Source organism: Sminthopsis crassicaudata, chromosome 3, assembly GCF_048593235.1.
Source record: "Sminthopsis crassicaudata isolate SCR6 chromosome 3, ASM4859323v1, whole genome shotgun sequence".
Taxonomy (NCBI): Eukaryota; Metazoa; Chordata; class Mammalia; order Dasyuromorphia; family Dasyuridae; genus Sminthopsis; species Sminthopsis crassicaudata.
The window spans coordinates 526,611,872-526,630,187 of record NC_133619.1 but is presented as its reverse complement, the minus strand read 5'-3'; the positions used below and the strand labels follow the sequence as shown (position 1 = coordinate 526,630,187).

At 32.7% G+C, this 18,316-nt stretch overlaps 1 protein-coding gene across 1 annotated transcript in view; it reads left to right on the top strand.

Moving 5' to 3' along the window:
• Nucleotides 1-17,944, top strand: part of FDX1 (ferredoxin 1) — a 30,626-nt gene extending 12,682 nt beyond the window's left edge. The window contains exons 2-4 of the mRNA XM_074304313.1: nucleotides 706-830; nucleotides 16,745-16,874; nucleotides 17,609-17,944. Of these exons, the coding sequence (XP_074160414.1) occupies nucleotides 706-830; nucleotides 16,745-16,874; nucleotides 17,609-17,723 (370 nt within the window). The 3' untranslated portion in view covers nucleotides 17,724-17,944. The remainder of the gene's footprint in view (nucleotides 1-705; nucleotides 831-16,744; nucleotides 16,875-17,608) is intronic.
• Nucleotides 17,945-18,316: the final 372 nt, after the last annotated feature.

Genomic DNA, 18,316 nt, shown 5'->3' with positions numbered 1-18,316 from the left:
AAATGTGCCATTGACTAACATCATTTATTTCATGGAAGCAAAATGTAAGATGAAGCAATGTCTGAGAGGGAACTCAATAGGAACAAGTTGGAGAAAAGATAGATGGAAAGGAAACCACTCACTATCTAAAGATGGACCAGTATCATATATTAACATTATTATAAAATAAAATTAGTCCATGTTAGATTTAGAGCACAATGGAACCTTAAATATGATTTAGTTCAGTACCTTTGTTGTATGTATTAGAACTGAGACTTAGAGGATAACCAAATAGTCCAAAGTTATACAACTGAAATTGAATTTCAGGTCTCCCTACCAGCAGTCTTAAGAGCAGTATTATGGGGAATGGCTATTATCTTCATGTGTGGATAAATTTTTGGTGAATGAGATCTTCATTTCTGATCACTGTATAATTTTTAATTACTAACATGGTGGTAATGTTAAATTAAGTTAATCTGATTCATAGAGTAAAGAAAGATTATTGATAGATTTTGAGCATATACAAAATGTTGGTTGATGAGAAGTTTGCTTAATCCCAGAATTTGTGATTTATATCAGTGTCTTCCTAATAGGTGATCCTTTGAAAGAGAAAGGATGAAAAAATAGAGATACATTTGCTGATGTTTACTTACATTGTTAACTGCTTTATTATAAAGATTTATCTAAGATTAAAGAATACTAAAGGTATGCTTCTTTTTATTCTAGCTCAGAAGATAAAATAACCATTCATTTTATAAACCGTGATGGTGACAAATTAACCACCCAAGGAAAAGTTGGTGACACTCTACTAGATGTTGTTGTTAATAATAATCTAGACATTGATGGGTTTGGTAAGTAGAAATCATTTAATATTGAAAAAATTTATATGGAAGCACAAGTTATAATTAAACTTTAACCCACAAAATTGACCAGAGAATTATTAGACTCACAATCAAGCAACAAGCAGTTATTAAGTGCCTATTGTGTGCCACCTAATACATTTTATATATATATTATTCTTAATCTTTGAATTAACTAATTCAACCCCTTTATTTTACCTATCTACAAAAGAATAGCCCTTTGGTAGGGTTGTGCATGGATAAGTTATTTAACTTCTCAGTAGCTATAAGTTTCGGATAGTTGTGTTTCTGTATTGGTTGTTAAGAGTTCCCCACACTGATGAAATTATAGGGTTAGACCAAAACCATTTAAACTCAATTACTTACACCCTCTTTACTCATTTGGTAAGAACTAAAATGAGAGGAGCTTCAGAGAATTTATCAGGACAAGGAAAATGAAAGGTTGCATTCAAAGCTAGGTGGCACAGTGGATAGAACACAAATTGTGGAGTTAGGAAGGCCTGCCTTCAAATCCAGTCTCAGACCCTTACTAACAGTGTCATCTTGGACAAGTAGCCTGTTTGTCTCAGTTCTTCATATATAAAATGAACTGGGGAAGGAAATGGCAAACCACTCTGGTATCTCTGCAAAGCACCCTAAATTGGGGTAGTGACTGAAATGACTTAAAGGTAGAATAATAATTTACTTACCCAAGCTAAAGTCGAGGAGTTGCTTTAAAAATTACTGGGGACAGGATTTGAATCCTTTGTAAACTATTTTTAATACTTGGGGAATAGCATCAGAATTATCTATTCTATGTAGAACAATGAACTAGAGATTGAAATAGATATAGTTCTATCATCAAATATTTTATCATCTAAAGAAAAAAGAGCATGAAAGAACACACTTGTGTATTTTCTTTTTAATCATAGCTGTATTAATTTAGGTACATATAAGAAGAAAAATAAATCTAATGAAATCACAGAATCTAGAACTAGAAATTCAGGGATCAAATAATTCAACTAAAACTTTAGTAAGAATTCCCTTTACCCCTTAAATAAAATTTTTTGCATTCCAAATTTTCTTTCTCCTTCCCTCACCTTTCCTTTCTCTGAGACAGTAAGTAATTTGATAAAGATAATACATTTTCAATCATGCAAGACATATTACAATATTGGTCATATAACAGACATTTTTATACTAAAGTCCCTTGACCCCAATGGGTTTGGGGATAGATTCAGTGGATTCTTTAATTTGGATGGGAAAAGAAATTACATCTTTATTTTTTACTAATCTCTAAAATTTAGCATTTCCCTCAATTATAAATTTGTTAAAAAGTAAATTATTCTGAGAACTAGTTTGTTAGCCCCAACAGGTCCATGGTACAAAAAAATGGTTCATAATCTCTGTTTTACATTATATCCAATAAAAAGCAATCCAGCCTTTGCTTGAAAGATCTCTGGTGAGGAGACTCTTACTATCTTCTGAGGCAATCCTTTTCACTTATGAATAAGTCTTAATTGTTGGGAAACTTTTCTTTACATTAAACCTAAATTTGCACCTTCCATAATTTCTTTGTGGACAAAATGTTGAAATATAGGGTGAATAGACAGGTAGATAGTTTTATAGCCAGGTTTATAGATCCAAAGAATAGGTGGATTGTTTTCATTCTGGAAAGAATTTTTATGTTTGTATTACTAGATTGAATCCTTGTCCTTGACTTGTTCAACATTTTTATTAATGACTTCACATATGAATATATTGATACCATGCTTGTAGTTATACAGTTTATAAAAAGTATTGAAAAAGGTTCCTAGTTGGGATGTTAGAATTAAGAAGACAAAATGTAATAGTGAAAAATGATTGTACTTAGATGAATTAATAGTCAACAAATATTTGATGAGGTAGGCCTGGCTAAGAACAGTTTAAATGAAAAAGATGTATGGATTTTATTTCACTTTAAACACTAAGTCTATAGTATAAGCACAGTATATACTTCCCCTACTTTCCTCTAGCTATTTGTAGTCTGAGGTCCAAAATAAAGTAGGCAATAATCTCATTGTACCTAACTCTGGTTAGACCAAATGTCAAGTGTTTTGTTAAATTTTGGGTACCTCATATTTTAAGAGGGTGATTGAAAAACCAGAACTTGTCCAGAAGAGGGCAGTAATGGCAATAAAGAGCTGGTCATGTAAGGAAAAAATGAAAAGAATTTTATTCTTAAAGAAGCTTTGGTGGAGATTATAATAGTTTTCCATATATTTGAAGAGCTATTTTGTAAAATGGTGATTAAGGTTATTTTATGTAGTTCTGGATAGTAGAACTAAATGTAGTAAAGGAAAATTACAGAAGTGGGTTCATCTCAGTATAAGGAAGAATAAATGTATTAAGAGAGCTTAAAAAAAAAAGGTAGTGAATTTCTGCTGACTGGTGTATTAAATCAGAGGCTAGATTGATTACCTTTTAGAGAAATTGTAAAAAGGATGAGATAGAAGGTAGGAGGTAAGTAACTCTAAGATGCTATGATATTGCATAACAGTTTACTGAGGTGAAGCTGGGTGGTGGACAGAGTACTGAACTTGGAATCAGGCAGATTCATCTTCCTGAGTTCAAATCTGACCCTAGACACTATCTTTGTGACCCTGTGCAAGTCATTTACCACTATTTTCCTCAGTTTCCTCATTGGCAAAATTAGCTAGAAAAAGAAATGGCAAGCCACTTCTTTGTCTTTGCCCATAAACCCTCTAAAGTGGTCATGAAGAACCAACAATATTGAAAAAGGACTAAATAAGAAAATTTGCTGCATGATAGATCCTCACTTTCTTGACTAGTGTTATATCCTGAATAATGACTAACTTCAATAGGATCATTCATTCATTATAACTAAGCCCCACTGCAAATTCATTTGGTACATTTATAGCATTTTCTCTTTGGAACTAATTGCCTTAACCTAACCTGAAGGTGTTCAGAATCTTCATTTCTTTAAATCTTCAATAATTTACCCTGAAAGTTAGACACAGTACTACACTGTAGTGAAAATTGCTCTAATTGCTCTTTTAAAATTTCATTTTGAATTTTTTCTCAGATAACAAGATTTCTTTTTTCTTTTCCTTTACTTTCTTTTATTTGGTAACTAATATATTTCTCTTCTCACAGGCCCCATTGAACAAATTAAAAAAAAAAAAAAAAAAAAAAGGAAATCCCTAAATACAGTGCATACTGATGTAGTTCAGTAAAACAAATTCTCACGTTAGCCATGTTGAATAAAAAAGCCATAAAAATCTCATTTACTTTTGTATTCCCTTGCGATCTTTTTCTTCATTTTTATAAGATTTTGTTGCTATTATTAGTTTTCTTAGTGCCCTAATTTTCTTAGCTAAATTTGGTGGTAGTACCAATCTTTGCCCCTACCAACAAAACCTCCTCTCCATGTAATTTAGAAGATTGGGTTGAGACCTAATCATATTTTTAATTTTTGAGGAAAGAATCAGAAAATAAAGGAAGATTGAGGATGAATAAAAAAGGGAATGATTTAGAGTTGGTGGAATAGGAATGAGATTAGCTTTGGTAAGGAAAAAGACCATTTCTTCATTAAGATTTATATGAAGGGGGGCAGCTAGGTGGCTCAGTGGATAGAGCACCAGCCTTGAATTCAGGAGGACCCGAGTTCAAATCTGGTCTCAGACACTTAACACTTCCTAGCTATCTGACCCTTAGGCAAGCCACTTAACCCCAGCCTGGGGGGGGGGGAATTTATATGAAGGTGGACCAAATTGTAGATAGAAATGTGGGTGATTACAAGAGCTTAGAATTTTGGAATAGAAATGAACAGGATATTTATAATAGTGGACCATTAATTTTTATAACAAATTTACTTGTAATAACTGGAGTCATAAAACAAGTTTGAATTATATATGCTCTCTATAAGAGATAAGAAAATATATATACAATATTTTTAAAAGATTTCTTCCATAAAATAAAATTTCAGTACAGTGTTTAGCTTCATTCACTGAAAAAAAAAAAGGTTATTTTTAGTTAATAAACATTTATTAAGTATATATTATATGCTAGGCAATGTGCTAAGTGTTGAAGATATAAATACAGATTTTTAAAAAATAGTCCTTGCCCCAAAAGAGTTTACAGTCTAATGGAGATAGGTAACAACCAACAACCAGTAATGGCTAACATTTATATATTTAAGCGCTTTACAATTATTATTTCATTATTTCATTCACAACAATCCTGGGAGGTAGGTACAATTATTATTACCATTTTACAGTTGAAAAACCTGATATAGACAGAGGTTAAGTGCCTGAGGCAGGATTTGAATTTATTCTTCTGGCTCCATGTTGAGACCAGAGAAAACTTCAGGTGAACTGAAATGTGACTCCTACACAAGTCCCAGGTTAAAGGTAAAGAACCTCCATTAGAAGTAGGAATCAGCTCTTTTTGTCATGGCAAAGAATTTGAAAAATTGAGGGATGGCTGAATAAATTACGGCATATGAACGTAATGGAATATTATTGTTTTACAAAAAGAAGCTGATTTTAGAAAATCCTGGAAAGATTTACATGAACTGATGCTGAGTGAAACAAGAAGAACCAGGAAATCATTGTACACAATAACAGCAACTATAGAGCTCACTTCACAAATATTATAATATGAAGGAAAATGAATTCATGTTTGAGACAACCATGTGGATAATGTAGAGAAAATGAAAAATAAGAGATCTGAGAATGGATTAAAAGAACAGTAAAATCCATAGGAGAAGAAGTTAGAAATAACTATGGGTCATAGAATAACCTGAAGGTATATAAAGAAAATAGGAATTACTATCTGATTTATTTTCTTTCTCTACTCATATATTCCATTTTAAGACATCTTGTTCTTTTCTAGACTTTGTAACCCTAGGTTACTAAGCTTAAAAATGAAATTTGTCATGCTAATTAATAAGGAAAACTTTTCTAAGTGTTCCTTGTCTACCCACATGAATTCTCATGTAAAAGAAGCTGCCTGTAAGCATTTGTCTATCTAGATTGCCATTTCATAGAAACTTTTATAAAGTTTATACTGAGGTATAAAGTGGCACCCTAGTACCTAAGATATTTCAAAATAAAATGTTAGAGGCTTAGAGTGTACCAATCTAGTATCATTTTAATATTAACCAAGTTACATCCTTTTCCCAAGCCTCAGTCTCTTCATCTATGAAATAAGGATAAAATCATTTCTAAGGTCTCTTCTATCTCTGCCAATAGATATTCATTGTCTTATTTTTTATATAAATAAAATCATCTTTCAGGTTTTTCAGGTTTTCAGGTATTTGAATTAATATATTATACTACACTTATGTGCGGATTGAGTATCTTTTTTTCAAGTTTCCTGTTGTAGTATGACTTAAACCTTGAAGAAATCTTTCCTAAAGACATTTTTTTTTGGGGGGGAATTATAAAATGTATGTATCTTGGTTTTTAAAGCATCATATATAAGCATTGATTTTTTTAATGAGAGATTTAAAAATTTTTTTTTATATATTTTGAACTTAAATATAAAAAGACACACACAAAAGTACTTTTTTCATGTACACAGCACATCAAAAGAAGATTTTATCTAAAACCATGAATTCCCATTTTATATTCTTTATCTTTTTCCCAATACAATTTATTATCTATCCATTTCCTTTCATTCCTTCCAGCACTTATCATTTCTTACCCCCCCCCATAGTATGTTCATGTTTTCAACATTCATTTTTGTAAGGCTTTGTATTTTAAAATTTTCTCCTTCCTTCCCTTAACCTCCTCTTCTCTCCCAAGATAGCAAGCAATTTGACATAAATTAAGTATGTATACCCTTTTAAAACATATTTCTTTGTTTGTCACGTTCAAGAAAAATCAGACCAAAAGTGGGGAAAAAAAACCACAAGAGAGAAAACAAAACAAAGAAAAAAAGGTGAAAATACTGTGTTTCAGTCCATATTCAGTTTCCACAATTTCTCTGGATGTGGATGACATTTTTCCTCCCAAGTCTAATGGAATTACCTTGAAGTGCTACATTGTTGAGGAAAACTATGCTGATCACAGACAAATAATTGCATAATCTTGTCTGCGTACAATGTTCCCTTGACTTTGCTCACTTTACTCAGCATCACATCATGTAAATCTTTCTGGGTTTTTGTGGAATCATTTTGCTTATCATTTCTTATAGAACAATAATATTCCATTACCTCCATATACCATAATCTATTCAGCCATTCATTCCCCAACTGATGGGCATGCATTCTGTTTCCAGCTCCTTGCCACTACAAAAAAGAGCTGCCACAATATTTTTATACATAAAGGTCTTTTTCCCTTTTTTATAATCTTCTTTGGGATATAGACCTAGTAGTAAGAGTGATGGAGCAAAGGGTATACTCACTTTTATAGCTCTTGGGACATAGTTCCAAATTGCTTTCCAAAATGGAATTTCACAATTCCACCAACCATATATCAGTATTCCAGTTTTCCTGCATCCTCACCTACATTTATCATTATTGTTTCCTGTCGTTTTATCCAATCTGAGAGGTGTGATTTGGCACCTCAGAGTGGTCTTAATTTTCATTTTTCTAATCATTTGCTAATCAGTTTATTTATTGGGGAATGACTTTATTCTTATAAATTTGAGTCATTTTTCTATATATTTTAGAAAAGAGGCCTTTATCAAAAGCATTGGCTGTAAAAATGTGTTCCCAGCTTTCTGCTTACCTTATGTTATTAATTGCTTTGGCTTTGTGTGGGACCTTTTTAATGTAATCAAAATTATCCATTTTGCATTTTATAATGTTCTCTAGTTCTTCTTTGGCCACAATTCTTTCCTTCACCACAGATCTGACAGGTGGACTGTTCCTTGTTCTACTATTTTGCTTATAATAGCACTCTTTATTTCTAAGTCATGGACTCATTTGGACTTTATCTTGGTATAACATATTAGATGTTGGTCAAATGCCTAGTTTCTTCATACTATTTTCCAGTTTTTCCCGCAATTTTTGTCAAATAATGAGTTATTAACCTAAAAGCTGGAGTCTTTGGATTTATGAAACACTAGATTACTATAGTCATTGACTATTTACACTCTTTACTTAAAAAAAAAAAAAAACCACAAACAGCATAGTAAATATTCATCATTTTCAAAGCTACTCAGCTTTTCTGTGCTTCTTTCTAAGTTTTCTTTTCTTTTTTTTTTTCTATTGTGCATTCCCCTCACTTTAAAAAAGGCTACTCTTAGACACAGATAAGAGTTTATGTATGTGTGTGTGTGTGTGTGTGTCTGTATGTATATGTAAAATTATATCTATACTAAACATCAGTTCTTTCTCTGGAAGTGGATAGATCTATCATAGATCCTTTGTAGTTGATTTGAGTAGTTATGATAGGCAAAATGAATTATTAATTTAAAGATGTTTTCATGGCAACATTTCTGTTACTATGAACATTCTTTTGGTTCTGCTCATTTCACTTTTAATTATTTGATTATTCCCTTTTCCATATTTTTCTAAAATTAACTGTCATCCTTTTTTTGTACCACAACTTCTTTAGCCGTTTCCCAGTGAAGGATATTCCTTCAATGTTCAGTTCTTTGCTGCCATATAGAGTTGCTGCAAATATTTTAGGACATATAATTCTTTTCTGTTTCCCCTAATCATCTCATAGTAATGCTTTGGGTCAAAGGATATATGCAGTTTTATAATTCTTTGAGCATAGTTCTACATTGCTCTCTAAAAAGGTTGGATCTGTTCAATTTCAGCTATAGTGAATTAGTATGCCCTTTTTTTTACATCTCTTCCAACATAAGTTGTTTTCATCTAAATTTCTTTAATGAATATTGATTTAGAGCATTTTTTCATGATGCTATATAATTTTGATTTCTTCACCAAAAAACTACCTGATCATATGCTTTGACCATTTATCATTTGGGACTAACTCTCATATTCTTATAGTTTTGACAAAATCTTTATATATTTGAGTTTGAGACTTTTCCCTTTAAAATTTTAAAAAATATTTCCTCAGTTTTCTGCTTTCCTTTTAATCTTTATTTCATTGATTTTATTTGTATGAAACCTTTTTAATATAATCAAAATTATCCATTTTATATCTCACAATGTTCTCTATCTCTCATTTATTATTCATGCATTGTTCTACCCATAAGTCTGAAAAATAATATATTCCATGTTCCATTACTTGTGATAGTTTCCTTTATATTTATGTATTATATCCATTTTGATCTCATCTTTGCAAATAGTATAAGATATTGGTCTGTGCCCAATTTCTGCCAGACTGTTTTCAAGCTTTTCTAACAGTTTTTTTTTAACCAGATAATGACTTTTTATCCCCAAAGCTTAAATTTTTAAAATAATTTTAAAAGTTACCATATTCATTTACTGCTGTGTTGCATATCTGATCTGTTCCAGTGATCTACCTTTCTATTTCTTGGCCTTTGTTAGATAGTTTTGATAATTAATACCTCATAGTTTAGGACCTTTTATTTTTAAACCTTCTTTTACTTTTTTTTTTTATTAGTTCCTTTGAAATTCTTGATCTTCTATTCTAAATGAAAATTATTGTTTTCTAATTCAGTAAAATAATTTCATTGGTAATTTCATTGGGATGGCATTGAATCAATTTAGGTCAAATTGTCATTATTATTATATATATCATATATGAACAATTAATATTTCTACAGTTATCTAAATCTGACTATTTGTATAAAATGTGTCTTATAATGTATTTATGTTCCTGGGCTTGTTTTGGCAAGTATACTCCCAGATATTTTGTACTGTCTGTAATTACTTTAAATGGGGTATATCTTACTAAATTTTCTTACAAAAGATAATGATATATAGAAATGCTGATGATTTATGTGATTTTAATTTATATTCTGATACTTAGCTAAAATTATTGCTTTCCCTAACTTTGTAGTTGAATCTTTAGGACTTTTTAAACATATCTTATCTTCTGCTATTAGCATTCCTTTATATGTGTGTGTGTGTGTGTATGTGTGTGTGTGTGTATTTTGGTGAGGCTGTCAGAATTAAGTGACTTGTCCAAGGTTCTATGGCTTAAAAATGTCAAGTGTCTGAGGCTGGATCTAGTTGTTGCTTCACTCCTGAGCTTATTGGGAAGTCTTCTAGCTTATCCCCATTTTGAATGATACTTGCTGATAGTTTTTAAGTAGAAGCTTCTTATCACTTTAAGGAAAAAAATTAATTTATATCTATGGCTTCAGGTTTCTTAATAGCAATTAATGTTGTATTTTGGCAAAAGCTTTTTTGCATCTATTAATATTTTCATGATTTTTGTTACTTTTAGTATTGATATAATCAATTGTTAATAGTTTACTTTATGTTAAACCATCCCTGCATTCCTGGGATAAAGCCCACTTGGTCATCATATAAACTGCTAATTATAGCCAGGTTCAAGTCCCAGAGATGTTGGGGATTATGCCTTAGGCTTCAGCTTTTCCTTATTTTTGTTTTCTAAGCTTTCCCTGGGAACTAAATTTAGGGTACCTCTTCTCTTCTGAATCCCAAATAGGGCCTCAGAATTCACTGCCAGTGCTCCTGCTCCCTGTGGTACCTTTTAGTATTGTGAACTTCAGCTCACTCCATTGCTGTGGAACCAAAATGGAAACCTTTTAAGTTGGTATAAAAGCTGCTAATTGATTATTTCAGTGGTCTCTAATTGGTATTCCTGAGTCACATCTATCCTCAATGGCAGTTTATCTCCACATTTATTGTATAATCTTCATTGAAGTGATATTTCTTAAGTGTACTAAGTTATTAGTTTAGTAAATTACAATGGTATCCTATTTATTTCCTCAGGATAAACTATAAGCAAGCACTTTTGTTAAGATTCTAAAGGTCTTCATAATTTGGCCTCAACCTTTCAACCTCATTAAATAGTACTCCCTCCCATATTCAGCAATCCAACCAAATCGTTCTTTTTCTTATTCTTTCTCTTCCATCTCTTGTCTCTTTGACTTTGTTCTTAATAGAACATAAACAGAGAACTATGTTATAGGAAATAATTGCAGGTGCTTGAAATGTACTTAACTTTCCTCACCTCTTTCTCTTAAATTCCTTTTTTTCCTGGAACCACATAGCTTTTGTACTAATTTTTTCATCAAGCCTTTCCTGTTTCCCATAGCTTCTAAGGACCTTCTTCCTTAGCTACCTTATATTAAACTGTTTTATTTTGTATTTACTTTAGTATATATCCCAATTAGAATGTAAGCACATTATAAGTAGTCATTTTTTCAGTCTTTGTTTCCTATTCCCAGCATTCTGTTGTTTATAGTGCCTGGCACATAGTGGGTGCTTGATTATTTTCATTATAATAGAAAAGATGAACTACCTGAATAGTCAAAAAGTTCTGGTTAGTCTTTGGAAAATAATTTTGAAGAACTATTTAGATAAATTATAAAATTTGCTATCAGAATTGACTATGTTCAGGCACTAGGGGGCAGATAGACCTTTCTGAATCAACCCAGTTTGCTATCTTGGAAGATTTTTTTGTAAAGCATTACAGGATTCTTATGTAATCTGTTTGGAAAGAAAATGCTTAAATTTTGAATGTGAAGATGATCATTTGAATTTGTATTTAGTCTATAATTATATTTATTTGTTCCTGTTAATATAATGTTTCTGATTCCATGAAGTTATATAATGACCTAGAAAAGGCCTTAGAGATTATCTGCTCTGTAGAGTAGGATGAGTGTAGGATGAATGTTTTCTTTTAATCAGAAAGTTTATCTTAGGCCCCTTTGTAATGTCCAGGCTAGCTTTCTGGGGGTCCTTTGGACAGGCCTTGGCCTCAGCAGGATAGATACCACAAGAATTGTCAGGAGTAGAGTCTAGAGTCTTTATTGTCTCATTCACAGTCTGTCTCTGTCTGACATACTCTGATTCAGTCTTGAGTGCAGGAGGCAGGTCAAAAATGGAATGTCTCATGTCCAGTCCTTCTTAGCCCTTATATCCCTTATTGTAATTACATCATTACAGCATGCTGTGAATGTGTGGACTAGAGAGAACTATTACATCACCATGCTAAGTACTAAGGATATAAGTGAACTAGAGAACCATCATCTCATCAATTCCACTGAGTTAACGCCTTGTTGTATGTATCCTTATTTCAAGTATACTTCTCCAGAGTTCTGGCCCTCTACACCCCTCCTATGAGAATTTTCTTAAATCTTGGGGAAAAGAAAAGATGAGTTGTCACCTCAGGACCTTGCTGTCTAGCAGGGAAATAAGACACTAAACACAGTTTTTATATATTATCTGCATGTATTTTATCAGAGCGTGAGAGAGAGACAGAGACAGAGATACAGACAGGCAAATATAGGTAGACCAATGATGGAGAGAACATTAAGTGGTTACTCTGTTCCAGTCTCTGTGCTAGGCATTGGGGATCCAAAAAGTGCCCCAGCTTTTAAGGAATTTTCTTTGTAATGGTAGAAGACAGTACATTAAAAGGGATGTAATGGGGGGAAGGCACCCTTTGTGTAAGTATAGCAAATAGAATTAGCCAAATGAGGCTGGAACTTTTGATGATAGATTAGTTCCTGGTTGGCCTCAGGATAAAATCATCCTGGGGAAACCAGCTCCTGATACATGGCTGGAGTAGGCTGGTGAATAAACCAGGATGGAAATTGGGGGTGGGGAGTTAGATCTTTTGGAGAATTATCTTGATTGGACTAGGGAAAGGATGATCAAAGAAGACTTTTTGGAGGAGATAGCATTGGCTAGCTTTGTGACACTTAATACCTGTTTGCCTCAGTTTCTTCGTCTCTAAAATAATAGCATCTACTTCTCAGGGTTCTTGTGAAGGTCAGATGAGATAGTAATTGTAAAATTGTAGTACAGTGCCTGATTCCTAGTAAGTGCTACATAAATGCTGGCTGCTATTGTCCTCGTTGTTATATGATGATTAAAGAGTTCAGAAACTAAATTTGGAGAGGAAGGATAACCCAGATATCTAGAACAACCTAAATGCACACCATGAAGCAATTATGTGGAAGAGAGTAATATGGGAGAAGATTGTAGAGCTAGTAGAAGGTCTTGAATGTTGGACAAGAGTATGAACTATTTTGGAGACAATATTCGATAAAGATTCTGGAGCAGAAATATGTGACCACAAGTGTGGGTAAAAAAAGTTTATTCTGGTGGCAGGATAATGATGATAATACCAATAAATAGCTAGTGTTTATGTTGTGCTTTTATATTTGCAAGTACTTTGCTTGTGTTATCTCATTTAATCCTCAAAACAATAGTGTGAGGTAAGTGCTATCATTAGAAATACAATACTCCATTATACACATGAAGTCATGCAAAACATTTCCACATTAGCCTTGTTCTCCCCAACTCCCAAAAAAGAAGCAAGAAAAATTAAAAAAAAAAAATGTTTCAATCTGCACTAGGGCCATCAGTTCTCTTGTCTAGAGGTGGATACATTTATCAGTTGGGAAATGACCTGCATTTCTACACATTTGTCTCAGCTCTCTATACAGTTAAAAAATGAGGCCTTTATCAGAGAAACTTGCTGTAAAATATCCCCCCAATTTTTTGCTTTTCTTATAATTTTAGTTGCATTGATTTTGTTTGTACCAAAACCTTTTCATTTTATATGATCAAAATTACTTATTTTATATTTTGCAATGCTCTCTATATTTTCTTTGGTTTTAAATTCTTTCCTTATTCATAAATCTGACATAAACTACTCCATGCTCTCCTACTTTGCTTGTGGTATCACCCTTAAACATCAACATTTTTAAAAGAAATAATTTTGGAAAACTTAAGAAGTCAGAACAACATAATAATCAGTCATGATTCTAGAGGATGAGTGGTGAAAAATGCTACTCACTTCCTGACAAAGAAGGAATTGACTACTATGCATAATGAGATATGTTTTTGCATATGGCTAATCTGGAACTTTGTTTTTCTTTATTATGCTATTTTTTCATAAAGTTTTTTTTTAAAGAATAAGAATCAACTTTAATTATTAATTGGAGAATTGATTCTTTGCAACCTTCTGATATTCTACCACATAGATGTTTGCTTACTTTATTCATATGTAAGACTATCTTTGTAGAATCTTTCTGAAAATTTTTAGCTTTAAGATATCACATATCAGGGAAAGTTTGGATATAATTCTACTTGAATCTGAGTTCATCTAGATTGGTACTTATTGAGGCAAAAAGATCCTCATTCTTCCCCAAAGTGATCTATCCTTTTTTCCACAGAAGGAAAAAAAGTGAACAAACCTCACTAAAATTACTAGGAAGAATGGTGCTGATTTTAATATTATCAGGAGATATATAAGGAACAAATGAAGGAACTTGGGATGTTTAGCCCAGAAGAGCTTTAGGAGATTTAAAAAAAAAAAAAAAAAAAAAAGACTATCAAATAATTCGAAGAAGTAGAATCATTACCAGTGGTTAGAAATTACTGGGAAATATTTTGGGTCAAGAACAACATTCAAGTAATTTAATCTTTTCACAAAATAAATTGAGCTTCTTCATGAGATACTAAGTTCCTTGATCACTTGTCTTAGGCAGAGAGAATTAATGTTAAACTCAGAAATTCAATGATTTTGCCACCCCATAAGGAATGAACTTAGTATAAAGACTTTGTTTTAAAATGTTTTAAAAGTGGGGGGGAAGGGAGGCAGCTAGGTGGCTCTATGGATAGAGCACCAGCCCTAAAGCCAGGAGGACCTGAATTCAAATCTGCCCTCAGACACTTAACACTTCCTGGCTGTGTGACCCGGGGCAAGTCACTGAAACCTAATTGCCTTATTCCATATCTCTCATGTCACAGCACAGGTAGTCTGTGCTTCACCTCCACCTGCCTTACTTCCTTTAAACCCTGCTCAGTGCCACTTCCTTCACAAGCCCTCTCCAGATTGACCTAGTTATTGCTGCTTACCCAAAATTACTTTGTCATATTTTGTATGTACGTTGTATACATTTATTGTTCATGTGCTGTGTTACTCCTGTAGAATGTAAGCTCCTTGGTCTGGTTGGTGTCCTTTGGTCACAAAGAGGACCGAAATAACATCACTGTTAGAGTCAAGTTAGTGTGTCTGACTGTGGCAGAGCAGACCCACAGTAACTTGGAGGGCTCAACCACAGTGGGGCACAAATAGTCCCTGTGAACGTTTGGGGCGGATCTTCTAACTTTGTGTATCTCAGGTTTCTTCTGAGCTAATTCAGTTCTGCTTCGCTCATAGAGCACAGCCCCTTCTCTGAGGGCACGCCATGCTGGGGGGTCCTGGGCCAGGGTCTCCCTTGTCGTGCAGTCAATTCCAATGTTCTTAAGAAAGACCTTGAGAGTGTCCTTATATCATTTTTTGTGACTACCGAATGCTTATCCCCATGTGAGTTCTCCATATTGGAAAGCATACATTTGGCATTTGAACTCTGCAGCAGAGCTTGAATGCTTGGCAGTATAGGTCGAGAAAGGACCTCGATGTCTGGTACCTTATTCTGCCGCTTGTGATCTTCAGAATCTTCCCAAGACAATTGAAATGACAGTGATTCAGTTTCCGGGTATGGCACTAACACACTGACCAGGTTTCATAGGCACACAGCAGTAAGGTCAGCTGTAGACCTTCAGTCTGGAAGTTAGTCCAATCCCTCTCCTCTCCCACACTTTCCTTTGGAGCCTCCCAAATGCCAAGCCAGCTCTGGCAATATGAGCATCAACCTCATTATCAGTGTGGACATTCCTAGAAAGTGTCCTGCTAAGTCAGGTAAGTGAGCTCACCTTGTGTACTCAGTGTAGCCTCTGAAGCCGAGATGCTACAAAGGAGAGGTGGATTCTCTGCTACTTGTGGTTTTCTTCCAGCCAGACCACATCATTTGTATGTGGAACAATCGATTACAGAAAACGCAGAAGATTTGGATACTTTGGATAAGCTCATTGAGAACAGAGATAACTTTACTTTTTAGCTTATCCTCAGCATTTAATACAGAATCTTGACTATGGCAGGTACTTCATGAATATTTGTTGAATTTATGTAAGTTAAATATTTGAACCAGAAACCAAATTAATCAGTGTGCTTTGAGAAAATTAATCTGGCTATAGTATACGAGTTGCATTGTATGTAAGAGAGCCTAGAGAAAAGGAGGCAAGTTAAAAAGACTATTGTAGTGTGAGATCCCCATATTGGAGTGGTATTGGATGGAAAGAAAGGAAGGAATTAAACCAATATTGTGAAAGAAGAATAAATCTCACTGATTTATCTTATTAAGCAATTGGATGTCTTAGGGCTTTAAGATTAGAATATTAGAATTTATGACATAAAACAAGATTTCTTTTTTAAAGTTAAGAAAATTGCAACATGAAAAGCATACTTTTCACCTGTCTAAAATAATGTAATTCATAAGTGACACATTTGATAATTCTCTGACCATGTGAAGTGGGATATTGATAAAAAAGCTGTTTCATGTTTTCTTTGTTTAATTATTGTAAAATTAATTGTACTGAATTCTGTGAGGAAAAGTTAAATAAATTTTTTAAAATAGCAGGTGTTTTCTTTTTATGTGTGTATATTGTTTCCCCTTTAAGTTATAAGCTCTATAATGGCACTTATCCTATATTTTTTTCTCAATTCTCCACAGCTCTAACCCAGTGTCTTTTATATAGTAATGACTCCACAAATATTTGTTGATTGATTGATTCCTTCAAATAGAGAATATTGGTAGAAAAAAAATTTGCTGATTTTTGTTTTTTGTTTTTTGTTCCTCATTCTTATCTCTTAATTAAGAAAAAGTATCCTACTGTTTTTAAGTTCTAAATGAGAAACCTTTCATGGGAATCCTTTAACTTTAGGGAAACATTGTATTTATTTTAGTATATAGGAGATCAGTCAGTTCAACCTTTGTCCCTTTTCTAGGTGCCTGTGAAGGAACATTGGCTTGTTCTACCTGTCACCTTGTCTTTGAAAACCACATATTTGAAAAGTTAGAAGCAATTACTGATGAGGAGAATGACATGCTTGATCTCGCCTATGGACTAACAGACACGTAAGATTTTAGAACTGTTATAGGTCTGAGTAAAAGTTAAGGGGTTATAGTGTGTGTGTGTATATATATATATATATATATATATATATATATAAATTTCCAAGTCTAGACACATGAAAATAACATATTATATTTACAGTTTAAGCAAAATGAAGTTGTGCATATAAAATTTCTGTTTACCAAATTGGAATCATAAATATTTGCAAAGATTAACGGTTTTAGATTTCTGAGTATAATAAAATTCTCGTTAATTGAAGTCATTTATTTGGAGTTTAATAATAATTTATTTTGACTCAGTATACATACATATAGGTTTACACATACTCATATGTTTTTTTCTCTATATATGTGTGTGTTCAATATAAAATGAACACAGTAATGGGGAAAATTTAAATTGAGAGAAAACTTGACTTTTTAAGATCTTTAGCACATACTAATAACTTTTTAAGGAATAGGTAAGGGACAGAGTCAATTTAGACAAAGAACAATTTATTCCCTTCTTCTTAGGAAGAAAGACAAGACCACTGGCTCTCAGTAAGAAAAGTAATTTTTCCTAAGGATTTCAGAACAAAGCAGTGGATCTTTGGTTGTTATATCCTCTGGATCTTCAGAGGCTGTAATCTTTACCAAATCTTTGTTCTATAAGAAAAAAAAATTTTTTTTCCTGTGAAACTATCATGTGAATAGTCAGCTAAAACTAAAGAGTATGGTGTTTGTTTTTTTGTCTTTAACAGATCACGCTTGGGCTGCCAAATCTGTTTAACAAAGTCTATGAACAATATGACTGTCCGAGTACCTGAAGCAATTGCTGATGCTAGGCAATCCATAGATCTGGGCAAGAACTCATAAAGTGCAGTCAATAAGAACATTTTCATGGAATTTACCTAGATTTTTGTAATTATAGTGTATGTAATTAAATGAGAACTTGCCAAGTAGAATTTATTGTTATTCCTAACTTTGATATTTTAATTTACTTTATAAAACTACTGTATTTTGTAATTCTTAAAAATTATGAAGCCTTTTATTTTGGTTAAATTTCAAATTGTTATAAAAATTCACATATCATCTTACATTTGTGTAGTGTTTTCAACTTTTTATATTACCTCATTGTATACTCATTATACCCTAAAAAGTAGAAGTAGCAGGTGGTATTATAAATTAGTTGAAAAGTACTGAATCACAGAGCTAGTTATATAGCTGACATAAGAACTTGATTTTTTTTAATAGACTCATCATCAAATTAGAATAAAATACTAGAAAATATAAATTTTCTATTAAGAATTATATGTGTATTAATGTGGAAAAATACATAACCGCTCAGTGAGCAGTTTCATTTTCTGAATGTGTTGGAACAGATGTAATGATAATTGTCTGCCTCTTAATATGACCTTTTAGAATATAAACATTTAGGATAATTTGAACATAGGTGCTATTATGTCCTA